Here is a 25,813-nt window from a genome sequence, read left to right as displayed (position 1 = left end):
AGATATGCTCAGCTTCACTCGAGCTTGGTTCGAACATTTTTCCTACCTTAGTCCCCTTTAGCCAATTGTTAGCCCGACCCAAACAAAAAATATTGGGGATCCACAGACCCCTACTTTATATTAATTTTAATTTTTTTCTCCAATCTTTTGGAGTTAACAGTTTTTTCTTTTTATTAGCACTGTATGTCTGTTGATTATTTTTAAGACAAGTCTTGAAATGTACTTGTAAATAATTTTAAATTCTAAAATATATACTACCATAAGTTTTTGTTTCTTAGGAGTGATTTTTTGTGTTTGTTTGGCTACCTCACTCACACCTCCCACAGCGTAAAGTCTATCTCCCACAACGTTGAGAGAGAACCTGCACCTCTCCTGCTGCATAGGTGCCATGGTCGCCCATTCATCACGTCTCGGACTGTAGCGAAATCCAAACGGGTGGATGTTTTCCTGGAAACCACAAATTGAAAGTCTAAAAATCTATGTCCTATGTCTGCATGAAGAATTGATTAATTTTGAAAACATGTAATACAATAGCACAGTTTAATGCAGTTTTAGCGAATTTTTATATAGGGGAATGAACACGAGAACGAGTAATTTTGATCAGATTTTGACCAAATTTGGTTTGTAGGTTTAGGGAAGGACAAACTTGAATGAGTTTGCGAACCAGCGAGATCGAGTCATGGAAACAGAGAATTATGGGGTTTTTTAATTTTCAAAAATTCATCGTGCGATATAGTTTCTTTCCATGCGTTGCGAAATGCTAAATTTTCCTTCCTCTTCAACCCAAGTTATCTACTGAACCACTGATTGTAAAAATTCAAAAAAAGAATATTTTACGCATCAAACTTTTGGCTACAACTTTGTCACAGACAAAACCTCTCTAACCAAAAAATAAAAAAATTCTCGCATGCTAACTTTTTCATATTAAAAATCACGATTTAAAACAATTTCACCATACTTCAATTTTTATAAATTAGATTGGTGAATAGTTTGAAGTTCCAACAAAACAGTCATCAAGTAGGACTAACCAAAAAGCTCTGTGCCAATTTTCAAAATTTTAGCACAACTTTAAGTACACCAAAACACTAAATTATTGAAGTCTTGCGTCGAGAGGACTATCGTTGTTTTTAACAGAATATACTTTTGACCTTCCGGCACTGTTGACTCAGCGAAACAGAACTTGTATTTTATCGTATTTTGTTATATTAAAACTGCTGTTGCATTAGGTCACATTCCCGATGTGTCAATCGCTTTAACATAGACTACGTTTTTAGCACGGACTGTATTATTTGACTCAATGGGATTTTTGATCTACAGACACTGCAAACATTGTAGTTTTTGACCTATCGGCACAAGTATAAATTATTTGACCTTCCGGCACTGTTGACTTTCTGCAACACGTCCAATTCTTCCTAACTGATTTTAAACACACCTAAATGACAACATTATCCATAGTTTAACCAGTCTAAAACCTAGATAATGCGCGCTATTAATCAGTATAGCGCTGTTTAGTGATAACCTAAGGTTAATGGTTAATAATAAGACAAAGATTGCACAACAGATAGAGGCTAAGGTATAAAAAATAACGCATTACTAGCTTTAGTTAATGAGCTATTTATAAATTCTTTCAGATGTTAAGAAACCCAGATACATGACACGCGGAGAGAGGATTCTTATGGCGATTACAAGTCCAGAAGTACGAGAAAGACAATATCCCTATCTTGAAGCTACCTCTTGGCAACAGAGGCAATGTAAGTTACCTACTTATTACTTAATTTATTTTCATTCTACGGATGTTGGCCAGGTCATAGTGCATACTGGTGTATAGTAATAGCAAAATCGGAATGCCGATGGAGACCAGGTAGGTTCACTCACACACACGATTTGCGGACCGAGGAGTGCACAATACCTGCTCTAATGAGAGGTCATAAACAAAATTCGTCAGGGTAGGACCGAGGAGTGCAGAGATGCTTGCGCTCCTTGGTCCTACCTGTGCATGGAACTAATCCCATACTTATAAGGATTAAAAGAGACAATGGCTGGGTCGACCCTGCAAGTAAATCCCATTACTCACTGAATACACCAATTAAAAGTGAAAGGAGTAATTTTGAATCCATAAATAATTTAACAGAGACAATGCAAGTACTGTATTATGTATTCCAAGTAGGTAGTTATATTAAAAACAATTTGTTTTTGTTCTACATAATCAGCCTATTTTCAATGCAGTGATGAAAACGAATAACTAAAATTATTCTAATATGTTAATACGACATTATGTTAATATGACTACATATTTTTCTAATTGCAGTTCAATACAAATTAAATATTTATCACTTAATAGTACGGAACAAAATTTTCATTTTATTATGATTAAAATCATATTTGCTAATACTGTAGGTCACAGGCAAAGAGTATGATTATTGGTACACTACTTTGGAAACAGCAGTTTTCTCTATGTGTTTATGATTTGCAAACGACCTATTTACATAAAAATTTCTAATTTTTAAAATTGTGGCAGAAATGTGTAGGGACGAGAGGTCCGAGGAGTCATGTGAGATTCGTGTGCTTACTTATGCTACTTAAATAAATGTTGCAGCTATTTTTAAAGCTGAAAACAGAGCACCACCTGGCCAAATAAATCTTAGGTCTTTTCCAAAACTAATAATTTTAAACGCGAATCCGTTCTAGATCCGTTGTTAGATCCACTTGCTTACCCTCTTATGTTCCCAATCGAAGACTTTCGTTTGCGCCCCTAATTTAAACACGCCTAAAAACAGAACATACAGGTAGTACAAATAATTTAACAATGCTATAGTATGTGTCGTACTGGTTGGTGTCAAGAGAGCGATTTAGCTTGCTACAAAAAGTCTGAAAAACTCACTTTACAGTGTGTGGTTGACATCTACGTTCTCATAGAGGGTACCCGCCTACATTACATAAGAGATAGCCAAAGTTGGCGAGTCGGTGGCTCAGTCGGTAGCGTCGCGGACTTCGGGCCCAAGGCAGTAGTGTCGTGGGTTCGGATCCTGGTCACTGCCACTAACTTTTATCAGTACAGTTCACCTTTGTACTGTACCGGCTCACCCCTTGCTTTGCTGGATACGTTCCACGCACAGATCTGTAGTCTATGTGGACGGGCAAATGCAAGGTTAAAAGAGGTCGCCAACCTCTTTAAAAAAAAAAAAAAAACATTACGAGAGCGGATCTATATTTAAATATTGTATATACTACTTTTATAATTTTTTTACATTATATTTTTCATATTTCTATAATCAGTCAGAAATTACTTTAGGGTGACTCTTTGATTAAGTCTTGCTGTTTATTTTTTTACTGGTTATTCTTTCATTACAGCCTGCAGTTTTGCTCGGTTTCGAGCAACAGGTTATCTAGTGTCTTTTATTGCTGACAAATATTCCCGTGGTGGAGCACGGGCGGTTAACTAGTAATCTTTACTCAATAGTAACAAATTATGTTTTAGCGAATTTCCCATATGGGGAACAAGCTATTACCGTAGGACTCATGGCAAGACCTGGACCCGGGGCCGATTTACTTTTTCATTTTGAGGTCCCAAGAGGCCAAAAAAGCACGATAACTCAAACAAAATTGATACGATTTTGATGAAATTTGGTATAAACGTGTAAACCTACGTTTATTCAAACGAGTTCGCGAACCAGCATGATCGGACCATGGGAACGGGGGTTTATGGGGGTTTTATGGGGTAAAATAGTATATTTTATTACTAGGACCGAAAGTCACATTTTCCGTTGCGCGCTCAAGTTTTTGTGTGAGGCGAAGCCGAACACAGGGAACCCCAATTTCACGTGCGAGGCAAAGCCGAGTATGTGAGAGTTATTTTCACGTACGAGGCAAAGCCGAGGGCGGGAATAATGGAGCAAGTGCCGGATAATAACTTTCGGTACGAGTTATGAATGATACTTTTCATCACGACGCAAAAAATACACAAACACAGAATAGCAGACCTCAGTAATATTAAAAGAATTTGATTTCTCAATTAATTTGATTGAACCTCAAAATAAAATGAAATCTTCTAAAAAGAAACCTACGTATATTTCTCAATAAATTTTGTTTAAACATCAATAGGCCTATAAGAGAATAAAACAACTTTTAAAAATACATACAGCTGATTCAAATTATTAAATTAAACCGTAACAAAACACTAGCGCGCGTAGTGAATAAATGGAGAACTAAATGAGGGCGAGGGAAAGTAAATTTAGAGCGAAGGAAAATCAGCTGATCGATTTTTCCTCGCCCTAAATTAGAGCTTGGGAAACGACTACTTTCATTGATGTCAGCTGTTGTCGAAAATAGTTACTTTCGTTAAGGAGTGATGAAAATGAGTTTTTCCCATTTGGACCCTAAAAACATAAAATTTTGGAATTTCTTCCCCAACCATTTTGTAGAGCTTAAAAAAAGAAATAATTAAGTATATTGAAGCATTGTTGTATGCCTAGTGGTTACGGAGAAAATAAAAAAAAAGTGTATATTTAAAATTATTATGTTATTCTTATGGAGAAAATGAAAACTGTTGTAGTTTACTTGTTTATAGATATATGTTGATAAAAATTGGCAAATTTATTTATTTCACCCTATACTATTGACCTGTTGGTCAAAAGACACTTTTTACCTTCCCCGTAGCAGCAAACCTAAGCACTCGATAAATCAAGTGTTATTTAAATTGGGAATAAATATGTCTTATTTAAAAATGTAATCAGACAAGTTGAAATTCGCTTAGTCTGCAGGTTTGCTGCGGTGGGGGTATTTCCTTTTGTACTGTATTTTGTAATTTGCTAGTATACTGTGGGTAGATGGCTTTTTATGAACACATGTTACAACTTACAAGTCTTTTGTTTACTTTTTCCTTGTTATTTCATTCAACCAACATGGTTACTTAGGAACCCATAAGAGTTATGTTAAAAAAATGTGGCTTTCAGTTTCATTTTTCTACGTAATTAGATTCTTATGTTATTCTTATGGAGAATAAGTAAACTGTTGTAGTTTGCTTGATTATGAACATATTTTGATCAAATTTGCAAAATGCATTTATTTATTAGGTAACTTACTAAACTATTAACATTTAACAAAAAAAAATACCTTTACCCTCCCAGTTGCAGCAAACCTAAGTACTCGTTAAACTAATTCAAATTCTATTTAAATAGGGAAGAAATGTGATATGTCCAAGGAGACATTTTAGTGTAAATAAAATCAGGCAAATGGAAATTTGCTTAGTCTGCAGGTTTGCTGTGGCGGCGGTATTATTTACATGTAATCCATGCCTGGTGTGATGGCGTCTCTAGAGAGTCCACAGGTCTAAGAGTCCTATGTGGGACTGGCTATACGCAAGTTGTCTAATAATCAGGTTGGCTTCCTTGATCAGATGGTTTTCTTGATTTAAAGCTCCCAAATCGTACCTGTATGGTAGTGTAGATAAGATGAGCTTTGTGTGTTTGAAGAGTACAACGACTTTGTCCAGCTCACTCTTGAATGATTGAAGAAATTGGCTAGGATTAGTACCGTAAGTGAATCCATTGTGATGTCATTAGTACCTCCTACCAAGACGACAAAATCATTTGGAGACAACTCTTTGACTTCTTTGGATTTACTAGTGGTGTTTAAAATGTAGCCTATGGGAGCTCCAGGTTGACAGTTATTGGTAATACTAAAGTGTCTATTGCTTGCTTGATCAAGATGGTTTGTGAGGTCCTTTCCATGGCTATCACTTAATATGAATATTCTTTGTTTTTTCAGGTATTATTATCGTTCTGAAGGCCAACTTGATTTCAAATAATTTAATCACATTTTCTGTACCTTTGTCTTATAATGTTGATTGTTTAGGTTTTTTTGTGTTGTGTACACCTTATGCAATATAAATCTTATAGGCCAGAATGATGATAGTGACTTTGATACTTAAATAACCTCATTGTTTGTTACTCAAGAAATGTGTATAGGACCTCCTAAATAATCAGATCCAGGCATAGCTCTTTTGATTCTTTGGAAGGGCTGTAAAATATACTTAGAAAATTTAATTGGGCCTAAGATAAACTTATGATTAATGAGAGATGAAGTGTATGATGATATGAGTTGATAGTAGTTTTGAAACTGAAAAGACAATAATCTTATCTTGTGCTAATCCAATTATAATTTTCATATTGAATTTCCTTTATTTTCAGAAAAAGCTGTGCAATAGTTTCATCTATCTTATCTATATATTAATAGGCAAGCATGTTTCTTGAAAAACTTTCTCAGCTTATGTGCATTGCAGGGAAAATCTATGCATAGGTACTGTTAGAAAGATATTTTCCTGTAGATGTGCAAAATCCCTTTTCAAATTAAAATAGGCTAAAAAATAAACAGAAACAATGAATTTAAAATTTAAAAAATGTACATGGGCCTTATGGGTTGCCACGCTGGTGACGAAATAACAACGAAATATAAATATAAAATCAAAACAAATGGAAAGAAATTCCAATCACATGTTTTATTTACAGCTTGGGGTGAAATAGTGAAGTCTATACATTGAATATTTTTGGTAAAGTTTTCGACCACTTTACGACCTCTAGTAATTATTAATATATAATTAGTTTGAAAGTGGTAAGATATACGCTATGCTAATTCGAAAATGTGTTAAGGGGGTATTTTATGTGCCAATGTGTCACAGTCATTAAGTTAAAGTCTTTATTTTATGGGTTTTCTAACTATAGTTCAGTAATTTTACTTGTTGATTCAAATAGTTTATTCTACTAATAAATTATTTACATATTAAACTACCCTATTACAATACGATTGACTTTTTTGTTAGAAGTTAATATTAACTTTTTTTTCATTTCTCCTGTTGACTTATCTTTTGTTGCATTTCAAAAAAAAAAAAAAAAAAAAAAAAAAAATGGTTGTTACAGTATCAAATGGAAACATTAGATCCTGATCATATTACAGTTTTCAACAATGTTACAACCTAATATGTTTGTGTATTGGGTGAATACAGCCTTGAATTGTAACCTTAAATTTAAAAGTAAGACTATTAATTGTGAATTGTACAGATAGATACCATAACGTATTGAGGTTAGGGTACCATAGACAATAGAGTAAATATAGACTGTCAAAGAAAGGTTTTGCGATCTGCCGCTAGAGCGTTTTTGCCGTTCGATATCTGTTAGAAGTACTCTATGTATACTCTCTACTGCCTGCCATTTGAGGATAAAATCATATGTCTTATTAATTGTTATGATCTATTTACTTACTTGTTTACATTTTATCAGTTTTGTTCTCAACCATGTTAATAAACCATCAATTGTTTTTCATCTCTTTTATTTTGTAAAATCTAGTCAATCATACTATCTATCATTAACATTATTGGTCCTTCGAGCCGGAACAGCAGCATATCAAAACACTTGTATCTATATCACTGAGATTTTATTCATCACAATTTATTTTATGTCTACCTAAATTTGAAAATTCACAATCATCATGGCATCACTGGAATCAAAAATCAAACTCCAAAAATCAAGACTACAACACCTGGAAAATGCTTCAACCCTTTTCAAAAACAAAGATACATCTACTATAACTAAGGCTCAACTACAAACAAGACTTGAAGTTTTGGAAGCAGATTGGAAAAAATTTGACAAAGATCACGAGAGGATCTGTGAATCAAAGACCGAATTGATGGAAAATCTCGACTATCTTAATGAAGACCACTACAGCCGCAGAAAAGAAGCTTACCTCATCAACAAATCGGAAATGCTGGACCTTCTTGACTTAGTCTAAACGTCATCTCTCCAAAATGCAAGTATTACAGAAAGTAGTAAATCCAACTCTTTTCTCAGACCCAAATTGCCTCAAATATCTTTGCCACAGTTTGCAGGAGATTATCAATCCTGGAAACCGTTTAGCGATCTTTTCGATTCTTTAGTAATTTCTAATCCTGATTTAACTGATGTAACAAGATTACATTACCTCAAAAATAGCTTGGTAGGCGAGGCTGCTCAGTTGATATCTAGTTTTCAAATTACTGGGGAAAACTTTATCCCAGCTTAGGAAAAACTAGTAGCTAGGTTTGAAAACAAACGGGTCTTGATTAACAAACATCTAGATGACATTTTCAAAATCCAACCTTTAAAACAAAAATCTGCCAAAGGTCTTAATCATCTGATCTCAACTGTAAATAAGAGTTTGGGCTCACTTAAATCTCTTGGCTCGCCGATCGATCAATGGGATCACATCTTAGTATATCTAACTGTTCATCGTCTAGATCCTGATACACACGAGGCATGGGAGCTTCACCAAGGCGTCTCGACAGAAATCATCGCTGCAAGACCTACAGACCTTCATCGAGGGACATGTAAGGGCTTTAGAAAATATTGAAGCCAGGGAAGTGTCTCACTCGAGTGGAATGGTAAATCTACCAAAACATCAAGGTAATCCTCAGCATTATCCAAACATCAACACAGCTTTGGTAGCTGAATCTAAATGAAAATAAGTATGTAAACTGTGTAGTAATGCTCATTACATAGCATATTGCAAAGAGTTCCATGCTAAAACACCAGATCAAAGGAAAGACTTCTTATCAAGTAACAGGTTATGTTTCAACTGTCTTGGCCCTCATTTGCTCAAAGAATGCCGATCTCAAAAATCATGTGTGAAATGTTGTAATCGCCACCATACATTGAATCATGACACTGTCAGTAGACCTTTTGATACATCTAGTCAAATAAAATCCACTTATCAAACCCCAAATCCACCACATTCGGAAAGAAAATCATCAAACACACCACAAGTGTCCTCAAATCACTCTCTTCCCACTGGAAATCGACACACAGTCCTTTTAGCTACTGCTCAAGTTAGAGTAATCAGCCCGAAAGGTAACAACATTGTATGTAGAGCTCTAATAGACCAAGGCTCCGAAATTTCCTTCATCAGCGAGCATCTAGTGCAGACTCTTCATATTGAACGCTCCTCATCCTCACTCTCTCTTATCGGTATTGGAGGAAATCAAACATCAACTACTCGTGGAGCAGTGTCCCTTAACATTGGGAGTCCATCTAATGACAAATTCATCTGTCCGTTAACAGCTCATATTCTGCCAAAACTCACTGCTAAGTTACCTACTATGACACCAAGTAAATCTAACTGGCATCATATCAAGAAGCTTCAACTAGCTGATCAAGATTTCATGACCCCTGGGTCTGTAGATTTGATACTTGGAGCTGATGTTCATGGAAGTATCATTCTTCCTGGACTTATCAAGGGTCCGCCTCTAACTCCTATTGCTCAATCAACCATCTTTGGTTGGGTTTTATCTGGGCCATGTGGATTATTCATCAATGACAATAAATCATCAATGTATCATTGCCTACTGGAGAATAAAGTAGATGATTTACTTCAGAAGTTTTGGGAACAGGAGGTTTTTGCCAAAGATCCAGTTCAAGTTTTATCTTCTGAAAATCAACAAGTGAAGAACACTTTCAACCGACGCACTCTATGACTGAAAGAGGAAGATATGTTGTTACAACTCCCACTAAAAGAGTCAGCCAAAAATCCCGGACCTGACAACCTCATTCGTTTGGTAACACTGAAGACAGCTACTGGAACACTCAAGCCCTCTTCCTGTCACAGAATAAAATTGCCCAGTTCCCTGTTGCAATTTGGGGGGGAGTATGTTAGAAGTACTCTATGTATACTCTCTACTGCCTGCCATTTGAGGATAAAATCATATGTCTTATTAATTGTTATGATCTAATTACTTACTTGTTTACATTTTATCAGTTTTGTTCTCAACCATGTTAATAAACCATCAATTGTTTTTCATCTCTTTTATTTTGTAAAATCTAATCAATCATACTATCTATCATTAACAATATCAGTTATCGGTATTCGATTTAGTGTCGTTGTCGACTACTCGCCAGCTGTTACCAGCACTACCACTCTTGCAAACAAAATGATTACTATTTGCTATTGTCGTCTTCTGCAATCGCGTCAAAATCATGAACATCTTCCGCGGCTGTGTAGACATCATCATTGAATGCCGTGGTCACGAAACGTCATCGTCGTCCACGATTGCGGCAAAATCGTGAACATCTTCAGCGGCCGTGTAGACATTATCGTCTTGCGCGATCGCAGAAAAGACAAGATCATTTTTCCTGCGGTCACGAAAACGACGTCTAGCACGGTCGCGGTTTAAGAACATCTTCCGCGGTCGTGTAGACACACCATCCCTTTGGATTAGTAGAGAAAAATTTTATTTAAATAAGTGATTCTCGGGGAAAACCGAGATATCAAATTTTTTTATGTAAAAAAAACGAATTAACCCTAGCAGTGGCCTATCGACGTCTGGTGACGATCTGACGTTGATGCTTAGAATGGCCAAAGTCGTCTTGTGACGATCTGGGCCGAAAATTTTTTAGCGGTAAAAAAAAACACTTACAATCAGCTCAGATGAGAATAATATATATACCATTCGAAAGATCACCTTCTGAACTTTCATTTTATTACATAAACAAACCCTGTAGCAGGTATATAACAATGTCACGACGATTAGAAATCAAATGAATTTTCGACGCGGCACGACTTTTGCAGCCGACACTTGGGAACTGGCAAAACACGTCTTGTTTGGCATTACCCTGCTCGGGTAATTTTCGTCGTAGGATGTTGAGAGTGGTACCACTGGATAGCCATTGATTTTATCTTCATTGTGGTAGTAATATTTATAACGAAATATTGATTGCACAACCGGTACGATTTTATGAAAACAGCTGTTTTCGAAATTTCTAAGAAATGGCAGATGGTCGTCAGATGACGATGTGGAAAATACGAATTACATACAGTGTAATTTATTATTACTAGTCAAATAGTATGTCATTTTGAAGAGGAAGAAATTTAGATTCAGAGAGTGGCAGCCCTGGATATACACTGTCCTAACAAGATGACATTATCTTTGACAAGAGCTTGGAATCTTTGTGAATGGACTTTTGAACTGGACTCTTATCTATAGCTGCGGACAAGCCTACTGAGGCTTTTGTAGCTTTGTATGAAATGTATTTTGATTATTTTGTTTTTTGTTGCAGGAATAAATAAAAAAAAAAAAAAACAAAGGACAACTCCTCCAAGCTAGGCCCCCTCAAGGAGCCTGGGGGAGATATGCTGTATGAACCTAAGGAAGTGCTAAAGCTCATGGCGGCCACCCACTTCCCTGGCTGCATCATCCCAAGCGAGCCATTGGTGCCGGAGGATGAGGAACATGCTGTCGCAAGGGCAAACAACACTCGGTGGAGGGTTGCGTGCCACATTGTGACACACAGGCGTGTGAGATGGGCCATAGGGTCACTCATCCCATACAAATCACCTGGACCTGATGAGGTAAGACCTGTCTGTCTCCAGCAAGGTATCGATATATTACTTCCGGCAAAGAGTAAGTTGTTCAGGGCCAGCTTGGCCCTGGGACACATTCCCCCGGCCTGGAGCATCTCAAGGGTGGTTTTCATCCCAAAACCTGGTAAGACAAGTTACACGGATCCCAAGTCCTTCCGTCCCATCTCTCTGTCCTCATTCCTGTTGAAGACCCTAGAGAAACTGGTGCTGAGGTATGTGGGGGACACAATCCTCAGAGTCAATCCCCTACATAGAAACCAGCACGCCTATACCCTAGGAAGATCCTGTGACTCTGCCCTACATCACCTGGTAAGCAGAATCGACAAGGCGTTTGAGTTCAAGGAGATTGCCCTTGGGGCGTTCCTTGACATCCAGGGCGCCTTTGACAACACTGAAACCCAGGCTGTTATCAATGCTGCGAGAGCTCGTGGATGGTGGTGTGCAGGTGGGTAGAGTCTCTACTTAAGAGGAGGAAGGTAAGACTCTCTCTTCACAATGAGGTTCTGGAGGCCAGGACCACACGAGGGTGTCCACAGGGGGGTGTACTCTCTCCTCTTCTCTGGAACCTTGTTGTGGACGACTTAATTAGATCTCTCAGTGATAGTGGTGTATTCGTTCAAGGATACGCGGACGACATTGTGATACTAGTTATGGGTAAATTCAATAACACGGTCTCCGACCTCATGAACACAGCCTTGAGGTCAGTTGGACAATGGTGCACAGAGGTAGGCCTTTCTATCAACCCCTCCAAAGAGGCGGTTATCCCCCTCACGAGGAGGCGCGATCTAAATGGCATAGGACCTCTGAGACTACAAGACACAGTGCTTGAAATGCAGAATCAGGTAAAGTACCTGGGGGTGGTATTGGACCGAAAGCTGCAATGGGGGCCACAACTCCAAAAGGTCATTGATCGAGGTAAGTGGTCACTCATGGCCTGCAGACAGATGGTGGGAGGAACCTGGGGGCTCAAGCCGGTGCTCATGCACTGGCTATTTGTCTCCGTGGTAAGGCCCGCCATGACATACGGCTCACTCGTGTGGTGGCCCAAGATGGACTCAGTGTCGGCGGTGAGAGATCTGGCTGCCGTCCAAAGACTCGCCTGTCTCATCATCACGGGCGCAATGAGCAGCTGTCCAGGAGCCTCACTGGACTGCCTTCTCAACCTCACTCCGATTGACCTGTATGTCAAGGTCACTGCGAGGAGGACTGCCTACAGACTCCAGTGTGAAAACCTTTGGTTGGATGTTGGAGGATCCCGAGGTCACTCTCGGATCACTCAGCAGGTAAGAGGGGAGGTAATGGACATGCCCTCGGATCACATGCCGACTCGATTCTTCTTCGCCAGACCATTCATTCCTTCCGTCCAGGGATGAGTGGATGTCCGGTGGGAATCCTCTTCCACAAGGCGACCTTGAATGGTATACTGATGGTTCAAAGGTAAGAAGTGGGACTGGGGCTGGAATTCATGGAGTGCAGAACGGGGTGGACATTTGTCTTCCTATGGGCACTCACCCAACTGTGTTCCAGGCCGAAATGACTGCGATTATGGTATGTGCTAGGGAAAACCTGAGGCTAGGCTTCAGGGACATCAACATTTCCATTTTTACAGACAGCCAGGCTGAGCTCAAAGCGCTTGACTCCTATGAATTCAATTCTAAGGTGGTCTGGGACTGCCTTTCTGCGGTATGTGACCTGGGCAGGCGCAACAAGGTAACGCTCTGTTGGGTTCCTGGGCACTCAGGGATAGAAGGGAATGAGGTGGCTGACAGGCTAGCAAATGTCGCGTCAGCCTCAGACTTCGTGGGACCACAGCCTTTCTGCGGAATCTCTCGTGGGCATGCATGTCACTCAGTCATGGCATGGGCTCAGGAGGAACACAGGAAAAGATGGGTTAGGCTTCAGCACCATAGGGTAAGTAAGCTCACCCTCTTCTCCCCTTCCCAGACGGTCGCCTCCAATGCCCTACAATTAGATAGGAGGCGACTCAGACAGATCACAGGAATGGTCACTGGACATGGCTTTCTGAAATTACACCTGCATCGCTTGAGGATACACAATGGTGACACTGCGTGTAGGAAATGTGGGCAATCAGAGGAGACTGCTGATCACCTACTCTACGACTGCACAGCTCTGAATGAGGTAAGGGACAGTACTCTTGGTGCAATGACAAGGGGCAGACACCTTCCTCAGGAGGAGCTCATTGACAGGATGCTGGAGTTCATTAAGCAACTCAGGTTTGACGGACTCTGAAGTACCATGTGGGGAGCGCAAAAAGCCCATCAGTGGCTGACGTGCAACAGGACAAGGTCCGCCCCTACAGAATCAATCACTCAATCAGTGGCAGCCCTGCGCTCGGGGCTATATCCGTCTGCTCGCAAGAAGACGGCGGAAGTGAGTCATTACTACTACAGACCAGACTGACCAGACAGTCTGTCGCCATTGTGTGTATTTGCCGGTGAGTGTTCGCTCGCATGTAATCCGCGATTTATTACTAAATACGTTATTAGTTCGTAGTGTTAGTGTTAGTGAAGTGTTTGTGTGTGTATAACAGTAATCTTCATGCATTTTATTATGCATAAATATTACTGAATTGTGTGAAATAGTGTTCATAAAAGGTTTTATTTTTTAGCATCATGTCTAACAATGAGGATTCAGATATCCAGCGACTGTTGTTTGACACTGATCTAAGTTCACCCTGTTGGGACATCGATCCCTTTAGTGACGACGAGGAGGAGGTTGATGACCCTTCTTGTAGGCCTAGGCCTATCACCCCTCCTAGTCCAGATCCGGAATTTCCAGCCCCGCCCCCAGTGATCCAGTCCAATCCCCCACCTACTAAACCACCACCCCCCCCCCCCCCCCAGTGTTTCATGCTAACGATGGCCAGGTCGCAGGGCCAAGCAGAGGGATTGCGTATGAGGCCTACAGGGCTAAGTGTTGAACAAAAAAAGTGCCCCCGTTACCCCTCCGTCTGAGAGGCCACCTCCCCTGCGTGACAACCTTCGGCCTAATAGGCATGAACTCTATGAAGCGATCTCTTCTATGGTGCAGGATGAAAGTGACCTAGAAGACCTTTATGACTATTCATCGGGCAGTGGTGAGGAGTATGAGCCAGACTCGGAGGACCTCGATACAACTGACAGGGAAGACATTTGAGGCCTGTTCGGGGTAGCTCCACTCCCAGAGTCACCTCCCCCCCCCCATTTGACCCTAGGCCTACCGACGAAGAGCCTAGGCCCCCTAGGCCTAATAAAAGGCCGTCTCAACCGCTTCACCTCATAGATGAGACGGCTCTTTGTGAAGTAGGCACAGGCCCGCCACCCAAAGTCCCCAGGGCAGCCGCCCCTCAACTTGAAGACCCTCAACCGGCACCAGATCCAGCTCCGCAGGGAGGACTGCCGCGGCAAGAGCTGCCGACAGAAGCGCCGTGGGTGAGGGTCTATCCGCCTGAGCCGGCAGTGGACGCAAGTTCAAAATGTACAGTAAATAATCCTGGACCAACTTGTGCAGTATCAGAAAACCCCTTGCACTACTTCTTTCTCTTTTTCACTGGGGCCATGTGGGACATGTTTGTCAGTGAGACAAACTTGTATGCCCACAGGAATATCAACCATCTACGAAGAACTGGATTGTTGTCCCCGCAATCCCGTTTTCGTAGATGGGTGGACGTCACAGTGGACGAGATGAAGAAGTACTTAGCGCTTTTGTTGGCTATGGGAATAACCCGTCGGAAGAATCTCACCGACTATTGGAGTAAAGACCGTTCACTTCATATTGAGTTTTTCTGCCAAACTATGCCTCTTCGTAGATTTCAATTGATAACATCCATGCTTCATTTGTCATCTCGCGTTTCTCCACCCCAGGGTCATGTAAGATATGATCCTTGGGTGAAGATTCGCGATTTCCTTCAAATGATGAATGGAAGTTTTAAAACTTATTTCATCCCAAGTCAGAATGTATGTATTGATGAAAGTATGGTGGGTATGAAAAACCGTACCACTTTCATACAATACATGCCAAACAAACGCCACTCACGGTTTGGCATTAAAAAGTTTGAGTTGTGTGATTCCAAGACGGGTTACGTCCTTCAGTCTGTGTTGTACTCTGGTAAATACTTTTGTCTGCTGGTTCTGATCCCTTCACTCAGAAAGTTGTTGCGTACCTGATGGGGAAAGTTGGTTTACTGGACAAAGGTTATCATTTGTTCACTGATAACTTCTACACAAAGATCAACTTAGCCCGCTGGTTGAGCCAGAGAAACACCTTTTTGACAGGAACGGTCAACAAGCGGTCTAAGGATCTTTCGAAAGTCGCCTTGGATACAGTGCTACAAGTTGGTGAGACTTTGTACTTTAGAAGAAGGTTTGATGGTTCGGCATCAGTCCTCCTTGTGAAGTTCAAAGAGCGTGAAACCAGGAAACCGGTTCACCTAATATCAAATTGTATGCATGCCCAAGACGTCGAAGTTACCAGTCGAGGAACTAATAGCGTCTCGGTAAAACCAGTGACAATCAAGGTGTACAACGAGTTTATGGGTGGAGTGGATTCAAAAGACAAAAGTGTTTACCACTTGTCCTGCACTCGAACTTCATCTAAATACTGGAGGAAGATCGTTTACAATTTCATTGATATGGCTCTACTGAACGCATACATTTTGTATGCGGCTCAGCATGACAATCCTATGCCCAGGTCAAAATTTAATACCAGTGTAATTGATCAACTGTCAACCTCCGGTGTGCCTCTCCCCCTTCCGCCCACTGTCGGTCCAGGTGGAAACAACCCTGCACAGCACAACCACAACCACAACATCGTTCCGCTGCCTAACCATGGAAGGCGCATTTGTATTGTGTGCAAGAGTCAATGACAAAACAACACACAACGGGGGACATTACATTGCACCATATGCCCGAATGGGGTTCACGGCGTCTGCAGGTTCCAGATGTACAAGAAGATTCCTTGCGTCTTGAAACATCGTCGCGGGGGGAGGAACTAGAGTCAACGACACGGGGGGGACAGGGGGACATCGAGGGAAGGGTGACGACACAGGGACATTGAGGGTGGGTGGTGAATAACTATATTTATTTTTATTACATTTACAATTGTAATGTAAGATGTATTTCATTATTGAGTAGGCCTAATAAAATATAAAATAACAATTTTGTAATTTTTCCTACATTGTTACCGGACCAAATATCGCACGTTATCTCTTATATAATATGCCACTACCCTGTTTATATGCAAATTTATACATTTTATGGTTTATAAATACCTGTACTAGAAATATATAGATAGAATATGGCATTATTGATGTTTATAAACATGACAGAGCTCTCAATGAAAAATAAGACTTTTTACATATTTGCCAAGTTTGCAACAATTTTTGTTTTTCTACATAACACATAAAAAAAAATGATATACCCATTATCCAAGGTGTTATAAATTTTTATAAAGGTAAATGGATACACTACAACATTTTTATATTGGTTTGGGTGTAAAAAATTTGGTACAATAGTTATATACTAAATACTGTACACTCCATTTTCTCGAAATGCGCAAAAAATTCAAACGTTCTCAAATTGACACATAATCATAGGCGAAAATAAGTTTTTACCATCATACTTATGACTTTTTTGGATTCCTTACTTCATTACCTTTACAAATATGTACATATCATCATTAGTTTATACATATATTACATAATGTTTTACAACACAAACAAACACTGTATAGTTTACACTGTTTTGCGGTTTTGCGGTTATTGTATTATTATGTCCACGTAAAAAAAAATATATATTTCTATCATGTTATACATTTTTATGTAGGTAATTGAATACACTACAAGATTATTATGTTGGTTTGAAGTAAAAAAATTTTGTACAAAAGTTGTATACTAAATACTGTGAATTTTCTTTTTAGAAATCGCTAAAATATAAAAACATTATCTCATATACATATGTTTATAGGTAAAAAATTATTTTTACCATAAACTTTATGACTTTTTTGGATTCCTTACTTCATTAGATTTACAAACATGTATATATCATTATTAGTATACACATATATCATATACTTTTTACAACATAAAGTAACACTGTACGGTTTTCAATTTTTTCGGTTCTCCGTTTGTCATTATATTTTGCCCCAAAAACTTATAAAAAAAAATATTTTCCTAACATGTTATATATTTCTATGTAGGGGATTAGATTGTCTACAAAATGTATATAATGAATTTCCCATAAAAAAATCCGTACAAAAAAAAATACCAGGGCCGCTTTTGAAATTTCAAAAAAAAATTCAATTTTTTTTATTTTTTTCACTTTACCGATAAAATACACTATCTAAATCATTATGATACTCATTATCATACTCATTATCATCATTATCATACTATTTCTAGATTCTCCTGTTCTTTCCGAACAAAATGAATATGAGGTTGGCTAGGTTTACTTGTACGGTTGAATTTTTACGAATTTTCAAAAAAAGGTCTGCAAAATCGCCAAAATGGGTTGGCCATTCCCCACTTCTAACATTGGCCACTGCTAGGGTTAAAACTGAACCAATAAAATCAGCAACCGACCCATCACTAATATGGATAAAAAATAGAATTAACTAAACACAATGATCTCCACTAAGCATTTCTTTGTAATTCCTTTTATTTTTTTATCAATGTTATTATGGTGCACTAACCTGAAGACTTTGGTTGAAGCAACCACCAACTACGTAGAGGTCATTGTGCAACACAGCTGTGCCAAAGTTGCATTGCTCAACATGAGGGATGGTGGTGAGGTGACGCCACTTGCCTGACGATGGCAGAAAGTAGGTTATCTCATTGGTGATGCCTCCAATGCCAAAACCTCCCACCTAGTCATCACGAGGAGATTAGATCTGTACATCACTATTCCAATACTAAAGTGGACATGCCATACATGCTGACCAGGCTGTAGCACATTGTTAATCAAAGAAGAACAGAGTTAGACGAGCCATTCACAGAGTGTGCTACTGCTTACAGTTATTTTTTTCCCTCAGCTTTTGTCACTGTCATAGTTGATGTAATATAAAATATGCCATAATTCACAAAAAAGTTTTCTTTTCAATAATTTGGCTGCTTTACAAATTTAGTGCTTTTGGCAGGAATCGACACACTATGGTAGTTTCTCAATTTAATTGCTTTCATTTGCATTCTAAATCTTTCAACAACTTTAACATAGGAAGTAAATATCTAGTTCTATCCATAGTCAAAGGTTGTACATATAAATAGAAAGACCAGAAAGTAACTGACGTACTTTTTGCCACTCGGAGCAGTCCTATCAACACCATCCATGAATCAGAGCGTTCCTAAACTCAGTAGGCATCCAGCTATGGGAGCGTACACATCATACCTCTCGTACTTTGTCTGCAGTGGCAATTTTATTGTGATTTTATTGTAATATTTAAAAGCATTGATAACAGATATTTCTACCTTGACCACAGCCAACTCCATGCCCCTGCTGTTTACCAGAGGGGAGGGTAGTGGCGTAGCACGATGATGGCGAGACTGACGCAGAGCTTCAGACAGCACCAGACGAGACAACTGTTGGTCCACCCGTCGCAAGATACTTTCCAGCTCCCACCGTGACACCTGTCCAAAGTGAATGCGACGGAGCAGTCGCACAGACCACCCGCACATTGACGAACTTCTACTAGAACATATTAGTGATTTGAGACTAAACTTGTAAAGAATAAATATACCTACACATGATAAAATAGACTCTTTTAAAATTGCATTGAATGAAAACCCTCATCAATTTAAAATCACAAAACCACGCTTAGAGTTTTTTCTCATCGAGCTATAATGAGTATCATGTACTCTGTCAGGTACACATTTAAATGTATAAAAAGACTAATGCAAAAATTGGTTTTGGGAAAATCCGTATCATCACTGTATTATTGTCATGAATTCTAACAAAATAACACATTAGATCAATCACAGATATTTTTGCCAAGCTATAAGAAGTGTTATAACCGACCTATGGTTATCATGTGAAGTGGTCATGAGCCACCTGAGTGTGATAGCCAGGACATCTGCTTCAGGACAGTCCACAGGGAAGTCACATGCGAGGAGGTGCTCCAGCTGACTGGGATGTAGACGTGCAAACTCTGGTGATCGGGAGAACTCAACCAGGTGACCACACATGAACCTGTACACCACACCTCGCAGCTGGGACAGTGAGTATGTTTCTGAGATGGTGGCAATGTCCACACAGTTATCCAAGTCCAACTGTGACTGCAATCACATCAACAGTGAGGCTACTTTGTGTCATCTCTATCGGAGGACGTTCTAACGTAAATATGTTAGAATTGAAAGTCTGTGAGAATCAGCTTGAAATAAAAACATTTATTAAAAAAAAAGGATTGAATAGGTCCTATTCAATCCTTTTTTTTAATAAATGTTTTTCTTTAGTCTTAAGTACGAGAGGTATGATGTGTACGCTCCCATAGCTGGATGCCTACTGAGTTTAGGAACGCTCTGATTCATGGATGGTGTTGATAGGACTGCTCCGAGTGGCAAAAAGTACGTCATTTACTTTCTGGTCTTTCTATTTATATGTACAACCTTTGATTATGGATAGAACTAGATTCTCACAGACTTTCAATTCTAACATATTTACGTTTTGAATACCTACCTGAAAGATGGCATTTAATAAAATATCATTTCAAATAAATATTTTAATACCCCCACCGCAGCAAACCTGCAGACTAAGCAAATTTCAACTTGTCTGATTACATTTTTACTAAAATATTTCCATAAATAAGACATATTTATTCCCTATTTAAATATCATTAGATTTAACGTGTGCTTAGGTTTGCTGCTACGGGGAAGGTAAAAAGTGTTTTTTGAACATACGTCAATAGTATAGGATGAAATAAATAAATTTGCCATATGTTATCAATATATATCCATAAACAAGTAAACTACAACAATTTTCATTTTTCTCCATAAGAATAACATGGAATTTTAAATTACACTATTTTTGAATTTTCTCCGTGACCGTTAGGCATACAACAGCGCTTCAATATACTAAATTATTTATTTTTTAAGCTCTACAAAACGGTTTAAAAATAAATTGCAAAATTTTTGGTTTTTAGGGTCAAAAATAGGAAAACTCCATTTTTACCCCATAAAACCCCCCATAAACCCCCGTTCCCATGGTCCGATTATGCTGGATCGCGAACTCGTTTGAATAAACCTAGGTTTACACATTTGTACCAAATTTCATCAAAATCGGATCGTTTTTGCTTGAGTTATCGCGCTAACGGACACACACACATATCTAATATATAAAATTCTCGTGTCACAGTGTTTGTCTGCAAACTCCTCCGGAACGACTTCACCGATCGTTATGAAATTTGGTGTGTAAATTCTGTAGGTATGCGAATCGGACGTAAACTATTTCCCGTTTCGAAATTCTTAAAAGGGCTCCGCCCCAGTGGCTCTGGAGTTTCCCATGTTAACCTTATTGGTTCTGTTCTATGATGTTCAATAGCATTAAAGTTACAAGGATTACCAACAGGGTGCAGCACTATTATTTCTTTTACATTTATGACAACAGCTAATTTGCAACCAAAAGGTGAGTGAGCGTAGCGAACGAACTTCAACCTGGAGGCGAGTTAGCGTAGCGAACGAGCTAACCTGAAGGCAAGTGAGCGCAGCGAACGAGCTCCAACCTAAAGGTGAGTGAGCGTAGCGAACGAGCTCCAACCCAAAGGTGAGTGAGCGTAGCGAACGAACTTCAACCTGGAGGCGAGTTAGCGTAGCGAACGAGCTAACCTGAAGGCAAGTGAGCGCAGCGAACGAGCTCCAACCTAAAGGTGAGTGAGCGTAGCGAACGAGCTCCAACCCAAAGGTGAGTGAGCGTAGCGAACGAACTTCAACCAGGACGTGATTGAGCGATGCGAACGAGATCATCTTGCAAATTAAACGTAACGGTACTTTCTTTCCATCGGTCTGTCTTAGGGGAAACCTATAACTTAGGCGATACGAAGTTCGCCGGGTCAGCTAGTCTATATATATAATTCTGTAAGACAAAATTTTTACCAGAAAATTGTGGACGCCTGGTAAGTCACAGAAAAGTGGGAGGGGTCTTAAATTAATGGTCTTGACCCCAGGGACTCGGGAAAAATAGCAGAATTCCCATAAAGTTACCAGAAAACGAGATATAACGTAAAATATCCACCATAAGAAATACATGGGGACTGGAAAACGTCTGCATTCTATCAGCTGTTACTTATTTATTTGCAATGTTTACATTTATTCCAAAAGTCCATGTTGGTAAATAATGTTTCAAAATCAATTGGATTTGTTTAATTTTTTTGTTTTCCGTTTTTATAACGAGTGAAGTAACTATACAGGGTAGGGACCTGCAAGACGTGGAAGAGTGTCCAGGAATTCAACAGATTTAAGAAATTCTGAAAGAGATTGTCATGTAGGGCCTAACTGTGAAAGAAATCCAGAAGCTGTTTTACAGCCTGCCTTCAGAAGAACACTGGAAAATGAGTTGAGTGTGGTTTTTCACAATCTAGGTCCTCTTAACAGCACTTGCATGTATTGTGGCACTTCACTTCGCAGAGGAGGCCACAAATGGAAATTTCAACGCATGTTGCCACAATGGACATGCCACAACCACAAGTAAATGACGAACTAAAAGAACCGTTTTTACATGATTCGAACTTCAAACTTCATAAGAAACATAAGGCAATACAACAGTGCAAAGGCTTTTGTGTTGCTTTCCGCTACACAAAAAGAGATTCCGGGAAATGGGCCTTACTGTTTTAAAATTCAGGGACAAATTCATAGATATATTTATGACTTACTACCGCGAAATGGGGGGCCTTATTATTATTATGATGGGGGGGGCCTTCATAATAACTAATAATAATTTTAACCTTTACATTTGGTTCTAAAAATGGAAACTATAACAGAGTTCGTAAGATTACAAAACAAATCTTCAATTTTAAACTGGAAAAGATGTGCAATGTTTGGCTGTATGATTTCAGCTGTGATTCGTCGTTCTCCGGGATCAGGCCAAACTGTGTGCACGTTTCCATTTGTTAATATGTTGTGTTATTGATTTAATAATTATTTTACAATTGTACTTCATTGACACATCAAAAAGCAAATAATATACGACTCCAAAAGAAGGAAAACCAAAATATAAAACAAGAAACACTGTTAATTTTAAGTAACATAAAATTTATAATTTTAAAAACATATTTCGAATATTTGTCTTTTTATATGGTTTTTTTATTGTGGTTTAAATTAGGGGCTATGGCCCCTACAGGCCACTAGTCTATATATATAATTCTGTAAGACCAAATTTTTACCAGAAAATTTTAGACGTCTGGTAAGTCGCAGAAAAGTGGGAGGGGTCTTAAATTAAAGGTCTTGACCCCAGGGACTCGGGAAAAATAGCAGAATTCCCATAAAGTTACCAGAAAACGAGATATAACGTAAAATATCCACCATAATAAATGCATGGGGACTGATAAACTTCTGCATTCTATCAGCTGTTACTTATTTATTTGCAATGTTTACATTTATTCCAAAAGTCCATGTTGGTAAATAATGTTTCAAAATGAATTGAGTTTAATTTTTTTGTTTTCCGTTTTTATAATGAGTGAAGTAACTAGACAGGGTAGGGGAAGACCTGCAAGACGCGGAAGAGTGTCAACAGACTTAAGAAATGCAAACGAGAACGTCATGTAGAAATAACTGTGAACCTAACTTTGAATGAAATCCAGAAGCTGTTTTACAACCTGTCTTTAGAAGAACGCTGGAAAATGAGTTGAGTGTTGTTTCTCACAATCTAAGTCCTCTTAAAGCACGTGCATGCATTGTGGCGCATTTCACTTCGCAGAGGAGGCCGCAAATGGACATTTAAACGCATGTTGCCACAATGGACATTCCACAACCACAAGTAAATTACGTACTAAAAGAACTGTTTTTACACGATTCGAACTTCATAAAAACATAAGGCAATTCAACAGTGCAATGGCTTTTGCGTCGCTTTCCGCTACACAAAAAGAGATTCCGGGAAATGGGCCTTACTGCCTTAAAATTCAGGGACAAATTCATAGATATATTTCTGACTTACTACCGCGAAATGGGGAGTTGCCTTCATAATAATTAATAATAATTTTAACCTTTACATTTGGTTCTCAAAATGGAAACTATAACAGAATCCGTAAAATTACAAAACAAATCTTCAATTTTAAACTAGAAAAGATGTGCAATGTTTGGCCGTATGATTTCAGGTCTGATTCGTCGTTCTCCGCGGGCTCAAGCAAAACCGTGTGCACGTTTCCATTTGTTAATATGTTGCGTTATATTAATCATTATTTTACAATTGTATTTCATTGACACATCAGAAGCAACTAATATACGACTCCATCGAAAGGAAAACCAAGATATAAAACAAGAAACACTGTTAATTTTAAGTAACATAAAATTGATAATTTTGAAAACATATTTGGAATATTTGTCTTTTTATATAGGGGTTTTTTATTGTAGTCTAAATTAGGGGTTATGGTCCCTACAGGCCACTAGTATATATATATATCTATATATATATATATATATATATGTATGAATTTGAACGGATGGTGTTTTTGGCCTCTAGGGACCTCAAAATGAAAAATTAAATCAGTCCGGGGTCCAGGTCTTACCATTAGTACTACGGTAATAGCTTATTCCCTATATGGGAAATTTGCTAATATTCCCTATATGGGAAATTCGCTAAAAACTAATCTTTAATACTATTTAACATGTAAAAATTAAACTTGTTTATGATTTCAGGGTTGAATTTGAAACAAACACATATTTTTTATACTAACTAACATGAAAATCCATTTTATCGTTAGTTTCACAAGCATACCAACCTGTAGGTAATTAGAGCATGCCTCCACTACTGCAACCACCTGTATGTGGCTAGCAGCACTCAGCACATCTTGTATATTGGCCAGGTTGAGAGCCAAGCGGGATGTGTAGGCGTAGTCCAGCAGCAGACGCATACCAGCTGCACTGACGCCGTTCAAGCAGATCTCCGACTGACGTGACTCACGCATTGCGTCCGTGAACATAGCACGGAAGTAGTCACTACATGAAGCCAACACCACCCGGTGTGCCTGTAATAAATAGTCTTGAATTCGTTGTTTGTTCTGTGATTGAGGTTATCAAAGAACTGTTTAAAAGTGGGAACTATTCAGACTAGAGATTCAATAGAATGTGGCCAAGTTTCAGAGAACTAAGAATATGCAATTGAACATCTTCTTGGTAATAAAATTCATATTTTAAGATAAACGAGGTGTTAGCCCGTCCTACGTACGGGAATTCAGTAGTCAGTTAAAACCGTGTACAATTCAGATCAGCTAGTTTACACATATAAAGACAAAGTTTCTTGCAGTTTTAATGTGAAAAATCATCTTGTAAACAAATGTTTTGTGACCAAATATGTTTTTATTCCATCATAGGCCTATACGATATGCATTTTAAATCCGATAATTTTACAATAAAACAGCAATTCTGCAATTTTTACGATGTGAAAAGCGTTGAAGTGAAATTTGCAGCAGATTCCCACAGACGCACACTGATTATAAGTAGCCTACAGTAGAGAGAGTAATAGTCAATTGAGAAGTGTATAGACCTAGTCAACGATACCACCTTCCATATAGCATAACTCCCTCTTCCATAATTATTATCACCATTCACCACAATACAACTACTATACACAATTTCCAGTAGGTCTGAATAGAACCGACCTAAAATAAAACGATAGTATCCAATAAAATTCACAGTACACATAATTTAACTTTGGTGTCCTAACATCAAAACTAATCGTCACACCTATCCTTTATATCAATTTCACTTTATTAATTGCTAAATAAATAAGAGTAAACAAAGAAAAGTAAAAACAAAAACAGTTTGTTTTGAAACAGCTGTTTGGTTCAAATAACATTCATTTGAAAAAAAAGAACTGGTCACATGTAGCAGGAATATAAAAAGTAAACACGCTACGCTAGTAAAGCTAATGACGTAATTGTCAATGTTTATTATCCATACCGTTAACAGTTCTATCCTTGATAATTACCCACCCTCATTGAATAAATGTACATCGTAATTTCCCATATTAGTTAGTATATAGATATAGGCGCCCCAAACGTAACCACAACTGAACACGATTTCATAAAAGGATGGACAGGATGGTTTGTCTAATTGCAGTATCCTAGGTCAATGTTGACGTTGTGTTCAATCTATGTCATCCATCTGTTTATCTTTGTATAAAACCCGGCTGAGGTTGTGGTGGTAATTTAAAATCGTGATTCCTGATTATTCTTGATCTTCTTTTTATGACATCAATATTTCCGGGCCTAATCCAAACAAAGTTAAAGCAGACAA

General features: G+C 38.6%; 1 protein-coding gene across 4 annotated transcripts in view; it reads right to left on the bottom strand.

Annotated features, from left to right (window-relative positions):
• LOC128989179 (kelch-like protein 26) overlaps positions 1-25,813 on the bottom strand; it is a 138,981-nt gene that overhangs the window by 38,742 nt on the left and 74,426 nt on the right. Inside the window, exons 3-7 of one of the 4 annotated variants that reach the window (XM_054411075.1) lie at positions 24,298-24,543; positions 19,389-19,645; positions 18,842-19,058; positions 18,070-18,243; positions 259-447 (exon numbers count right to left, since the gene is read on the bottom strand). In XM_054411075.1, the coding sequence (XP_054267050.1) occupies positions 259-447; positions 18,070-18,243; positions 18,842-19,058; positions 19,389-19,645; positions 24,298-24,543 (1,083 nt within the window). The remainder of the gene's footprint in view (positions 1-258; positions 448-18,069; positions 18,244-18,841; positions 19,059-19,388; positions 19,646-24,297; positions 24,544-25,813) is intronic. The other 3 variants (XM_054411187.1, XM_054411131.1, XM_054411244.1) reach the window with 3 other exon arrangements.

Source organism: Macrosteles quadrilineatus, unplaced genomic scaffold (genome assembly GCF_028750875.1).
Source record: "Macrosteles quadrilineatus isolate MER2022 unplaced genomic scaffold, UCM_ALF_1.0 Scaffold_1__1_contigs__length_201487025, whole genome shotgun sequence".
Classification (NCBI taxonomy): Eukaryota; Metazoa; Arthropoda; class Insecta; order Hemiptera; family Cicadellidae; genus Macrosteles; species Macrosteles quadrilineatus.
The sequence above is the reverse complement of the archived record's forward strand: the minus strand, read 5'-3'. Positions and strand labels throughout refer to the sequence as shown.